A 14,208-nucleotide genomic window follows, 5' to 3' on the forward strand; every position below is an offset into this window, starting at 1 on the left:
ATTACAGGCTGTACATCTGTTTGGCATATATAGCGCCCACTTGTTAAGACTAACAGTATTGATCATTAATAATAGGGGTGTGCTAGGCATGATAACAAATAGTCAACCCGCACCAATTGATCAAGACCACCCACCTTATGAAACGTTGACCTTTAATGAAATTGACTGTTAAATTAACATAATTTGAAAACTTCAACTTGATTTCTTATTCTTATTAGTTAGCGCATTCCATGATTGTTAGTACTACATATTATATGATCCTTAAAATGACTCTCTCGAGATTATCCGAGGCCAAGGGAAAAAAAAAAGTTTAAACAAATATGATGATCACACATTTCAGCCACCACCATCCTTTGAGTCCATACCAAGTAGAACTAGATCATCATGATCATCATCAGAAAGACGATGATCATGATCATGACCATGATCACGATGACCAAATCACTATCTGTTCAGGCTGTGAGCTAGAGCTGATTACAGGCTCATCAGCCTACAAGTGCAACAAGCCCGGCTGCGATTTTCGCCTCCACGAGCTGTGTTCTCAGTTGCCACGAGAGAGTCGGCACCCTTCTCACTCTCCTCTTCACCCCTCACTATTCCTTCACTTGCAAGGCTTGCGCGGGCTCCGGCACTGCCTTCATCTATAGCTGCACCGCTTGCCGGTTTGACCTTCATATCTCGTGCATCGCTTTGGCTGAATCCATGAGGCGGGTTGTGTTGGAAAAAATGGCTTATTAAGCCATTTTAAAGGCCCATTTTGAGGCCCATGTTTGAAAGGGGCCCAATAGGTTTTGAGACGGGTCTCGATGGATTTGCGTTCTTCGTCACGAGGAGATCGAAATCAAGTATTCATACACTCAAAATGGATTTTGGGTGAATGAGAAATTGATGGTCTAAGTATGGTACTTGGAATGGCATATGTAGAAGGAAAATTGCAAAAGTCCCACATTGGCTAGGAGTGAAGCCAATGAGGTGTTTATAAGTGATTGCACTTTGAAACCTAGGTAAGCATGTATACCAGAGAGGCTCTCTCACGCGTAGGGGGGGTGCGAATCACAGGCCCGGCGGGTTTGGGGCCTAATGTGTGCGCCCGCGACCTGCGGACACGAATGCCGGACCGAAAAACCCGCTCCGCGCGAGCTTACTTTTGCGATTTTATTTTTTCTCTAGCCAAGACCTTCCAGCTTTCGTTTGGCATAAAACAATGATGGTTAAAGACCATAATGAGACCTTAATGGTGATCAATGGAGGCAAAACCGAATCAAGCTTTCATGGCTTTGGTTTTCCATCATCAAAAGCTGAATTACTAGCCAGAATGTGGCCAGATTCACCATGGGAAATCAAAAAACGTTTTGGCTGGTTTTAATCACCATTATTCCGGGAATAAATCTGGGTTATTACACCATAATGTCTTGGTGTAACACCCAGATTTTGGAGCCTATATAAAGGCCAAAACTCCACATGATAGGAACACACTTCCTCACAATTCTCTTCTCCTTTTTGGTTCTCTCTCTCTCTTGGTTTGTTCCGGATTTCCTTGAGTAGTTCTTGTAGTTCGGTTTTGGTGATAGAGGGAAGATCAAGTTCTAGTTCGCCGGACGGTTCCGAAAGTGCATCGAGCTGCCGTCGTTGTCGTTGTATCCTGGGAGACGGACGTCCAACGTAACCTCAAGCACACGCCGGAGGGGACGAATCTGTTTTAAGGACAACGTGGTTCACGTGCCTCGACATTCATACAATTCCGTTTTCGAATTCCATAGAAAGGTTGATTTCGGGTTGTAACAATTTTCATTATTTTGTTATTCCTTTATTTCCTTGTTCTTCTTTGTATTTTCTATTATATTTTCTAACAGGTTGATCACGAACACCCGCTCGAACTCGTGTTTTCGTCGAAGGAAGAGGAATGTTGTGGTATTTGTGGCTGCAGTTTTGTGGAGGGTTGTTGGGCTTATTTGTGTAGGGGATGCGGTAGTTATGGCACTCACCTAGAATGTGCAACTTCTGAAGAAGAAGAAAAAGAAATGTTGGTTGGCTCGGGCGAGAATGAAGAAGAAAGAGGAATCCCAGGATCGCGATAAGGAAGAAAAATCTACATAGAAGGAGAAGAAATTTGGGATGACGTTGGTGTTGATGTGGTTGCAGGCTTGACTTAATGGCAATTTCATATTTATTCAATATCCTAGCAATGTTGAACAACAGAAGACGTATTTTCCAATTTATTTGCAACTTTTGAGAGTTTCTGATGTAGTTGGCTTTCAAGAAATTTTCATTTTTGATTAATTAATTTGCATTTTTTTTTTCTCAAAGGGATTTGCATTTGTTTTTCTCATGAGGACTTGCTGTGATTCATCGTCTCTATAAAACTTATGCTTTGAAAAATGCAGAACTCTATAAAGGGAGACAAAAAATTAAAGAATTTAAGGGAGATAGATTTCCTATATCTTCTCCATTTTTGGTTTGATTGATTCTCATGAAGAAAACATAGAACAACCATATTGATCATTTTTTTTTTTAAGTGGACGAATCTTGGGATTTATTCTAATAATTTTCCTAGTTTGTTTTGGATGCGAACAGCTTTCTCATGGTTTCTCCATCAAGCAAGAAAAATTGGAAAATCACAAATGTTAAATCAGAAATCTGAATATATAAACAAGCATTCAATGATAAAACAACAGAAATCTGAATATAGGCAAAGTCTCATTAGCTGAAATTTGTACAGATAAAAATTGGTACATTTGAATCAAATCCTCCAATGGGGCAATAAACAGAAACAACTTTTTTTTCCCAATCCGATCAAATCCTCATGTAACTTTCACAAATGGACTATTGATCAGGTTATGTGTGATCAAGTTTCAGAACCCCCACTTGTCAAATATAACTCTCGAACCCTTAAATAAAATACATTAGTTTTACCTTAATTTAAAGCTCAGAGCTCATCTTCCATCCTCAAATACTCTCCAATATCTGCCTGGTGCAGCACCACAATGCCATTCGTGTCCAGCTTCCTACAATCCTGGGTTGATTGGGCGGCAATTCCGAAACCCAAAGGCACGTCGGACATAAAGAACATGACCCCATCTCCGGTTGCAATGTTCTCCATAATCCTCCCCAAGCCACCTTTGAGAACATAGTGTAACGACCCGAGCCTCCATCTGGTATGATATTGTCCGCTTTAGGCCTGAGCCCGCACGGTTTTACTTTTTGAGCTTCACCCTAAAAGACCTCATACCATTGGGAGGTAGTATCATTCTTTATAAATCAGAACCCATCTTCATCCCCAAGTGATGTAAGACTGCACAACTTACCATTTCTTGGCCTTATGCCTCAAGAGATTGATGGTTGTCACAATCACCCCTCCTCATGGGGGTCCAACATCCTCGTTAGCCACATTTTTTGCTGAGTAGAGGCTCTGATACCATATATAACGACCCGCACCCCCACCTCATATGATATTATCGGTTTTGGACCTGAGCCCGCACGGTTTTTATTTTTGAGTTTCACCCTAAAAGACCTCATACCATTGGGAAATGGTATCATTCCTTATAAATCATGACTCATCTTTATCCTCGGGCGATGTGAGACTGCACAATTTACTTTTTCTTGGCCTTGTGCCTCAAGGGATTGATGTTTGTCACAATTACCCCTTGAGACATAAGACGAAGAAATGGTAAGTTATGCAGTCTCACATCACTTGGAGATGAAGATAGGTCCTGATTTATAAGAAATGATACAACCTTTCAATAGTATGAGGTATTTTGGGGTGAAGCCCAAAAATAAAACAGTATGGGCTCAGACCTAAAACGGATAATATCATACTAAGTGGGGATGCAGATTGTTACACATGATTCCGGTAGAGATACGACATCTCAGAGATGGGTTTAAGCCAGTCTTAGTGTTTGGCATTGGAGGCTAATGGACTGAAACACTGAACGAGGAGGTGAAAATTGCCTCCGTGGGTGATCTTGCCAATGCAGGTGCCGAGAGAAATGAGGTTGGAGCGGGCTATGTTGGTGGCACGCTTGAAGAGGGACTCATTCATATAGTAGACCTTGGTCTTGTTAAGGCGGCAGCAGTAGCGGCCAGGGTTGGCATCCGGGCCTTCATGAGAGGGGTTCTCGACTATGTTCTTGAGGTTGTTACTCATGAACTTGAAGATCTTCTCGAATACTAATGTTGCCTCTGCTTCGTCCAGATGCCGCATTTTTGTTAACGGGGTTGGATATTCTTTTCAGATGTCTGAGGTTTTTTCCTCTGCTAGTCGATAATCAAAATATCCATGGTCATATTATCAAAATAAACATGTATGTAGGTGACTATAATACAACCAAAGAGAAAAAAGAAAAAGATACTAAGGGGTTGTTCTTTTGTATTTTTGAGTTAGGGTGATTTGAGTGATGATTTTGAGTTGAGTTTGAGTTATAACTTGAGTTGAAGTTGTAATTTGAGTTTGTGTTTGAATGTGCACATTTGAGTTGTGATTTGAATTGAGAATCCTTTTGAGTTTGTGTTTGGGTGAGTCAAAATTTAAATTTGTATTTAGATAGTATTTTAATAAAAACTCAATGGTGATGAAAAATTTTATGGTATATGAGTGGGGTTTTATTCGTCTTTTCGTTGTGAATGCATAGAAAAAAAATCATCTCAATCAGAATTAAAACGAAAAAGTTATGGCATTTTTAAGAAGTGAAAAAATATTGTTCATTAATTTGAGTTTGAGTTTTTGAACTCAAGTTAAAAGGAAAACTTGAACTCGAGTTTAGTCTCAAACATGAGTTCAAACTCAAATTTTACAAAAGAATATGAACTTAAATAAAATTATAACTCGAGTTCAAACTTTTTTTAAGTTTTGTTCTAAAAGAACAACCCCTAAGTTGTTAAAAACTGAAGATAGGCGATTAAGTCAGTCATATTCAATTGGTAAGTGAAGATTGGTTTGCTTGAAGTTCTGTGAAAACCACACATTTGTAGATTGATTGTTGTTTGTGCAAGTAAATAAATAACATATCCCAACAAATCCATACTTTGGATAGTATTAAACAGAGTAGGAAACAAGCACCAAGAAAACAGAAAGTAAAAAATCAGATCATATAGTTTGCACATAAAAAGCAAAAAAAAAAAAAAAAAAGTGTAATGAGAAAAATGTATCGTAGATTCGGTTGGTTTTATATTGTAATGTCTAGAAAGATAAATAATAAAAGAAATAGTATAAAATATGTCAATATAAAAAGCTTAAGAAAGTATATAAGCCAATCTTTAGTTATAGAAATTAATATGTCATAACTTGTTAAGTTATGGTTCATAACCAGATAAGTTATGAACAAACTTGTCAAGTTATGGTTCATAGCCAGACAAGTTATGGACAAAAACCGTGAATTATGGACAATAACTTGTCAAGTTATGGTTCATAACTAAACAAATTATGAACGAAAACAGTAATTTGGCTTATTTATTAACTTATGTAAACTATTGGTCTATTAATTTTAATTCATATCAAGTCTTGGCCTGTTTTCCTCTTTCTCCCAATAATAAAGACATGTTCATCGATTCAAGTTTTCAGTTTTAGAGGCCCGTTTAGTTTGATGATTCGAGTTTAGATGTGACTTTATGTGAGAGTTTTTTACTGTAGTAAAAAAGTTAGATGTGATTGTTTCTGAGAGTTTTTTACTGTAACAAAACTTAAATTCTAAACTCGAATTGGTAAAATGAACAGGACCTAAATTCTACAGTTAAAAGTGTTGGTTTCTAAAATCAGATTTTCAAAACAAATTGTGCGGAAACGTGGTATCGATCGAATCACATAAATTAAAATTTAATGCGATCATTACTTCATGTTAATTTAATTACAAATATATTAAAGAGAAGAAGAAGAATTTTTATCTTGAGTTCTTCTAACATTATCTTGAGCTTTTTAATTCTAAGAACACTGTAATTTTTTCTCAACATATCTCCAGATTAACGTAAATTTAAACGTGTAAGCGTTCTAATGGATTTCTCAACATATGAGATGGATGAATAAAAATGTCATCTATAATTATCACTCATTTTTCTTAACAATATGTGATATTTCTCAATAACCTTTTTCTCCTCTCACTTTTTATTTTCTTACGTGCAACTTATCTCTCTTTTACATGAGGAACATATATATTTTTTTCTTTCCTCAATTTTTCCGTGCGTTCCTTTTCTGGAACTCGCACCATACGTGCAGCAGCACGTAAATGCCCCGTTCACTTCGCTGATTCGAGTTTAAAATTCGAGTTGAGATGTGATTTTATGTGAGAGCTTTTTACTGTAGCAAAAAAGTTAGATGTGATTGTTTGTGAGAGCTTTTTACTGTAGAAAAACTCGAATTCTAAACTCAAATCAGCGAAGTGAACGGGGCCTTGTTTTCCTCAGCGTGAGGAAACGTGACTTAACGCTTGTTTTTTTAGACTAAAATTTATAAAAATTTAAACTCAAATTATAATTTTATTTAAGTTCATATTTTTTTATAAAATTTGAGTTTAAAATTAAGTTTTAACTCAATTTTTAACTTGAGTTTGGATTAAAATTTGAGTTTAAATTTTCTCTTCAACTTAATTTTTTAAATTCAAACTCAAGTTAATGAACAGTATTTTTTTATTCTTAAAAACGTTATAACTTTTTCGTTTTAATTCTGATTGAGATGATTTTTTTTCTATGTGTTCACAATGAAAAGACGAATAAAGTCTCATCCATATATTCTATTAAAATTTTTTATCACCATTAAATTTTTATTAAAATACTATCTAAACACAAATTCAAGTTTTGACCCACCTAAACACAAACTCAAATAGATTCTCAATTCAAACCATAACTCAAATATGCACATCTAAACACAAACTCAAGTTATAACTTCAACTCAAATTATATATATATATATATATATATATAGTTTTGAGACGTTTCCTCCCTCTCTCTCGTTCTTCCTTTTTTTTATTTGTATTATGTATTATGGCCAAACCTCATTGGCCAAAATAAAATAAAATAAATTTTCTAGATGAGAAACGTGGAGAGATATAAGAGTGTGAGAAAAATTTCTTTCTTTCCGTAAAAGTGATTAGATTCATCCATATTAATTTAAAATAATTTTAAAATAATTTCAATATTAATTAATCAAATTAATTAATATATGTGTATTTAAAATTCTTAATTTTAAATTAATAATCATAATCTAATATGATATGTATAGTTTACATTAATTTTATGGAGCCGTTGACATGAACTATGGATATTAAAATTTTAAGATCCAATAATTTTGACAATTAATTAACACCTTAATTAATATATTTCAAAATTACTTCAATATAAATTTGGAATTGCACTCTTAAAATTATAAAACAATTATGTTCACGGAATTTGTGTTGTCCATTGATATAGTCACTACATACGAATTAATCCTCCATAAATGGTTTATAATTAAAGTTAGGTATTTTCTATTGACCTCTTTAATTATAACTTTCTTCATAAGTACTATTGATCCTCTAAAAAATAATATATTTTATGATTCAATCATAAAATTAAGCGTTCTAATTATTCAAGTCCCGAATCAATACTTATAAGAACCATCCATTTATTTCATTATGAATGAATGGATTTCATATTGTAACTTAATATTCCTGGCTATTTATTTACTATGCTCCCAATATACCAAAACTTTGACACTATTCATATGTGTCTTTACTCAATATGTCAAAGAACATAATATCATAAATACGAGTCTATTAATTACTCATAATTAAGATTAATTCATATATGACTATCATTGATAAATATTGAATACTCTATTTAATAACGAAATTTATTAGAGATTCATAATTAATCGCGTTCCAGTCCTATGTAATCATATTATATAAAATGTTTTCATTCCAATAATCTCATTATTAACAATCTAGGATAAGATTGTTTCATTCAAAATGTAATGAACCGCATTAGTAATTTTAAATTAAAGATCCCAACTTTAAAATTCATAATTACAAATAAGTTTAGATTATTTTACTTTAATTATTAACCTCTGCATATAACACTTATATACAATGTTTTAAGTTACATCTAAAATAATCTAGAGATTTTGATATTTATAAAACATTAAATGTATGTAAAATAATATTAAAAAAATTTCTTATTTCATTAATAATCAGTAAAATATACCCCAATAAAAAACTTTTAAAAAATATTATGTCTAATTTTTTCTGCTGTTACAATTAAAATCTCTCAGAAAATATTATATCTCAACTCAAATTTAAAATTTAAAATTACCAAGCGAACGAAGTCAAAATGTTAATTTGTTATTCAAAAGTTTGTAATTTGTTTGACCAGCTCTTGATCTCAAAGCTAAAGATCCGTGTGGTCGAAGACTCCACTAGGACAATGATGGAAAGAATAGTAATTTGTTTTTTCTTTTTTGTTCTAATTTTCGGTCCTGTAGCATTTGTATCTTTTTATCGACTTTTCTGGTTTTTCTTATAATTAGTATTAGATGTAAACTTTTTCTTTCTTTCTTTTGCTTGGCAGGTGATAAAATTGACTACTGCGATTACATAAATGTCTTTGAGCTCGAGTTAATGGATATTGCCTCCTAGTTGTTTTTTGAAAACATTTCAGATTTTAACTAAGCGTGGACTATTCAAATGCCTAATGATTTTAACATTTCATAATGTCTAATGATTTGTTTTTGCTCTTTTTTCCCCTTTGACTCTTGAGTATAATTTTCATAATCTGTGCATATTATAAGTTTATTATAATTTTTCTGATTAGTTATTGTTTATAAAATATAATTTGGTAAATTATGATCTATAATTTGTCAAACTATGGATCATAATCTCACAAACTATGCCAGGTAACCGCCATAACTTGTCAAATTATGAATCATAGTCTGGCAGACTATGACCTGTGTTGGTGACTGGAGACCGACAGTCGGCGTTATCTGTCAAACTATGGATCATAGTCTGTCAAACTATGGGTCATAGTTTGACAAACTATAGATCAATAATATGATGTGGCAGACTAAAGATCATAGTCATCATAGTCTTACAGATTATGGTGCATAATCATCCTAGTTAGTCAGACTATGGGTCATAGTATGACATATTGTAGGTCATAGCCTGACAGATTATGACCGGTTGGCGGTGGGAGACTTGACGGCCGGCGTAATTTGTCAAACTATAGGTCATAATTTGACAAAATATGGGTCATAGTCAGACAAAATATGGGTCATAGTCTGGCAAACTATGACCGGTTGGAGACCCACTAACCGACGTAACCTGTCAGACTATGGGTTATAGTCTGATAAATTATGGGTCATAGTATGGCATACTATAAGTCATAACCGGACAGACTATGACTGACTGGAAACCCACTGGTCGACGTAACTTTTCATACTATAGGTCATAGTCTGGTAGACTATAGGTTATAGTGTGTCAGACTATAACCGTTACCGAAAACCCGCCAGACGACTGCCGGAGACCGCCAATTGGTTGCCGGATGGCCGTCAGAGACCGTCAATCGAAGGCAGCCAGCATCTGATAAATTGTCTGTGTACCTTTAAGAGTATTTCAGTAATCTATATATTAGGCATTTGATTGGGTTTAGCCTGAAGGGTAGGCGCAATTACACTACGTGGCAAAACAATGTTCTTTTATCCAAAAAACTCAAAAAAAGACAACTCAAGTTTCAACTTTATTCAAGTTCACGTTCTTTTAAGTTTCAACTTTATTCAATTTTACTCAACTTTATTTAAGTTCTAACTTCAACTCAAGTTATAACTCAAATTCAACTCAAAAACTACACTCAAATTACACTCCAAAAGAACAACCCGTTTATAACTTGAGTTGAAATTTAACAAATTTTTTAGAATATTATAAATATAGCAAAAATACATAATTATTACCATAATAATATCACATTTTATATTATACAATGATATAGTCATTATTTTAATGATATAAAATATTATTATTCTTATAATATTTTAAAAGTTTTACTATATTTAAACTCGATCATTAAAATTTTACTATATGCCTAAAGAGCCCTAATAATAATTAGGTAGGTGATTCATTGTAAAAATCATTTTTTTTTTTGGGTCTGTGAATATTTTCGTTCCCTCCGCACAAAGGGATCTGCTCTTTGGTTTTTGCGGCTGCAAAGATTATAGCGTCGTTCATTTTATCAATTCTAGTTTTGTTATAGTAAAAAATTTTCATAAATAATCACATCTAATTTTTTTACTATAGTAAAAAATTTTCACATAAAATCACATCTCAACCTGAATTAAAATTTCGAATCAGTGAAGCCTCCAAAATCACGTCCATCATCAATGAGAAAAATAAAGCAATTAGGCTAACTGAAGCGAACGTCCACGTGGTGAACTCTAAAGGGCTGTAGTGAAACAAGCGGACAAGTGGCGATGCACGAGAGGCTAAGGCACGCTGGAGCACGAAGAGCTGATGGAGCGCACAAGATAGGATCCAACACGCTGGTTTGGGATATAATTAAGCTGTAAATTGTCTTTTTCCCCTAATGTTTAAACACAAATGAGGATTAATAATAAATTAGGGGAGAAAACTAAATAAAATCAACTAAAATAAAATAAAATGAAACTAAAATAAAAATCAAATAAAACAAAGCCAATTTAGATGCGAATGAGGACATAAATAACTATTTTATACAATTATCAGTATAAAGGTTGGATCAATTTAGATTAGATATTTTAAAAGTAAAATTAATATCTAATCTAATCTAAGTCGGTTTTTAAGAATTTAAATTCAATTCAATTTACTTGAAGACAGTTATCTTCTAAAAGTGAATTAAATTAGATTGAGTTAGTCAGTTTAATCGGTTAATTGGACGCGATGAACGCCCCTATTTAAATGTAATGTGAATATTGTAACTTTTTTTTTCTCTAGATTGGACTTAAATGTAATGCAACTATTTTTGCAACTTTCTTTTCCCGAGGCATTAATGGTAATAAATGTGGGTTTAGGGATTTAATTAGCGGATCTTATTGCTATGCTAACAACGGTCGTATTTGTTTATTTATTTAATTTTTGCTAAAGTATATAACTCGTATTTAAATTCTAACAACGGTCGACATTGAAAAGGAAAAAAGAGTGAGATAATCTGCCTATTTTTCGTTTATAAGATTATTCAATGGAATTAAACTACTATTCATAGTGGTCCAAAATCTTTCCTGAAAAATTTCAATCGAATTAATTGTGATAAATTTTGGTAAAAATTCTTTAATAATTCTACGCTCTCTATAGTGTTTGGGGCACACGCGCGAGGAAATCCATGGCGCGTGTATTGACGAGCTGAAAAGTAAAAGAAAGTCGGCCGTGTAACGGACGACGACGTATCACCCTCGGGAAAGCAATTGAAGAAGAAAAACCCAAAAAAGCAAAACCGTCAATGTTGCCACGTCATCAGATAATCGTCCTCATCAACATCGCCTTTTTAATTTTCATTTTTCTTTTCACTAGCGTCCAAAAAGGTAGGGTTTTGTTTAAAAAACCTTTTTTTTTCCTTTTCAAGTTTAAAAAAAAAAAAAGAAAAATCACTGCCGGAAAACAAGTTGCTGAGTCGACTCAGATTCAACTCGGTGAGTTCTTCACGAAACTTTAAATAGTTTTTGCTTTAGTCTTGAAATAGGAAATAGAAAATAGATAGAAAATGAAAATGGATATGGATATGGGATAATAATGGTAATTTCTTTTTAATTTTTTTTGGTGATTTTTGAAATCGATTTCTTTTTTGGGGGTCCATGTTCTTAAGCTGTACGGATCATTGATGAACAGTTACTCAGTTACTTCAGTACTGTTATTCGATTAAAGTTTGAAACTTTTGTAATATTGTCATTTTCTTAGATTCTTAGATTTTTTTTTTTTGTTTATTTATGTAAATAATATTTGCTTGATTAAGTGCTATTTAAATGTTAGTTTATATGCTATTTGTTGTTCTGTTTAGATTAAGTGCTTAATTTGTTGATTAATTTATTAATGGAATACGAAAGAGTGATGTTTGATGAAATTGACTTCCCAAGCTATGAATTCATGGACTTTTTCCGAGCTAGTGGCTGCATTTCTTGATCTTTCAATTGCCTATTGTTTGCTTTGCGCATCGGCTTTTGCGTTTTTCGCCTCGCGGTTTCTGGCCTTGTTTGGGTTGTGCCTGCCATGTCCATGTGATGGACTATTTTGGAACCCCAGAAACAACAGCAATAGGCAACTAGTGGATTGCCCTTATGAAAAAATATCTTCGGTTTACTTCTCTGTGAAGAGCAAGTTCCCATTCGATTCAGTATTGGGCGGCGATGAGCAGAATGGAAACTCGCATTTGAAGTTGGAGAATGAGGGAAATCATGGTGAAAATGGGGAATGCGGGACGTCTAGTAGCTCCTCTCCGGGGACTCGGTTCCACGATTTGGTTGAGACGGATGTGAAACGTAAAACAGGTGCTGAGTTTGGCGCGGTGAATTTTGAAGGTTCGAAGGAAGAAGAGTACGGAGCTGAAGGTCAGAGGGTTGTGGAGCAGAGGCCAAGACATGGTCTGCGGCGTCGTCGCAAGGGAGGAGGCTCTGTTAATTATGGAAAAGCGTCCTTTGTTTCGTCGTATGACACATTGCAGTCAGATGCGCGGAACATTCCTCAGTCTCCTCCCAGCATCAGCAAAATGGGGAATGAGGTTTCTGAAGACCCTAATGATTATGGCGGTAATGCTCATTATAGTGTTTTGATATGAAGCTAGCATTTCCTTTCCATCTTTGGAGTAGTTAACCCCCATTATATAGATCGTCACTCGAATTTATATTTCCATATATGCATGTTTATTTACATCTCAGAGCTACTAGCTTTATTGGAAAACAGAGAATTTTATTTCTTCCATTTAGACTTGTCATTATTAGCTCTATTGTAAAACCAAAATATTCTGTGATTTCTACGATTTAGACTTGTTTAATAGTTATAACTATTGGTTGCGGATATATTACAGCCTTCGAAATTGTTCCAAATACCAAGTTAAAAGGTGATTTTGAAGTTTAGCAAGATGATCTAGTTGGTAAATTTAGGCACTTAAAGCTACTTATCATCTTTGTTTTCTTTCTTTTTTTGTTTTGTTTTTTTTTTTTTTTTTTTGGCTTTTTCCTTTTAAGAGCATACATTATCTCTTCCCTTTTCCCTTGTATTGGATTCGTTTATCAATATAAGGAAGTTTTTCTTGTAAAGAAAGCTACTTTATAATCTTTTAAACATCTATTTTTCTGTTCTCTTTGCAATCTTTTCTCTCTCTTATATATATATATATATTCCTTTTTTTTTAAAATGAAGTTTTACCCTTAATGTTAGGGTTTTGATGTACTTTTGTTTATGCATCAGTGGTGTTCACTTCTATAGGATTTTTTTTTTTTTTTGAATGAATTGGAAATTTGGAAATACATTGTCATCACATGCTTTGTTATTTCTCCGCTCATTGTACTGATTTGTTTTCTTATGATAATAATTACCTAATTTCAGATGACAGAGAAGCTATAACAGCTTTTGGGTCTCTTGAAGGAGTTTCACTTGGTCTCGCATCAAATAATTCTAATGATGACTGTAAACACGCCGAAAGAGAAGCGGTATCAATTGAAGAATTAGGGCGTGGCACACAAGGGGATTTTGAGCTTGACAAAAATGAGAAAAATATGATTAGACTGTTGGAACAAGCACTAGAAGAAGAGCATGCTGCTTGTTCTGCTCTATATCTTGAACTTGAGAAAGAGAGAAGTGCTGCTGCTAGTGCTGCAGATGAGGCCATGGCCATGATTTTGCGCCTACAAAAGGAAAAGGCTTCAATAGAGATGGAGGCAAAGCAATATCAGAGGATGATAGAGGCAAAAGCTGCTTATGATGCTGAGGAAATGAACATTCTCAAAGAGATTTTACTTAGGAGAGAAAGAGAAAAGCATTTCTTGGAGAAGGAAGTTGAAGCATGTAGACAAATGATTGTGGGAAATGCTCAATCTGATTCTGACGCGCAAGATGTTGCTGATTTGCAAGAGCTGACAAATTCTGCTATTTATTCAGGAGAGGACCCAATCTTGTTGCTGCAACAGTTAAATGAATCCATCGAGAAGCCAAAGTTGAAAGTTGCAAATAGTTCTTCATATTATGAGGCATCATCAGTTGAGACTCGGAATTATACTCTTGCTTTGGGGAAAGA

The 14,208-nt window shown here is 34.1% G+C and overlaps 1 protein-coding gene and 1 pseudogene across 1 annotated transcript in view; one reads left to right on the plus strand and one right to left on the minus strand.

Annotated features, from left to right (window-relative positions):
- Positions 1 to 2,926: 2,926 nt before the first annotated feature.
- On the minus strand, positions 2,927 to 4,201 carry LOC21404457 (annotated as a pseudogene).
- A 7,348-nt stretch (positions 4,202 to 11,549) lies between these two features.
- LOC112093823 (myosin-binding protein 3) overlaps positions 11,550 to 14,208 on the plus strand; it is a 5,013-nt gene continuing 2,354 nt past the window's right edge. Inside the window, exons 1-3 of the mRNA XM_024173080.1 lie at positions 11,550 to 11,611; positions 12,018 to 12,721; positions 13,521 to 14,208. Coding sequence (XP_024028848.1) covers positions 12,034 to 12,721; positions 13,521 to 14,208 — 1,376 coding nt within the window. The 5' untranslated portion in view covers positions 11,550 to 11,611; positions 12,018 to 12,033. The remainder of the gene's footprint in view (positions 11,612 to 12,017; positions 12,722 to 13,520) is intronic.

Source organism: Morus notabilis, unplaced genomic scaffold (genome assembly GCF_000414095.1).
Source record: "Morus notabilis unplaced genomic scaffold, ASM41409v2 Scaffold783, whole genome shotgun sequence".
NCBI lineage: Eukaryota > Viridiplantae > Streptophyta > Magnoliopsida > Rosales > Moraceae > Morus > Morus notabilis.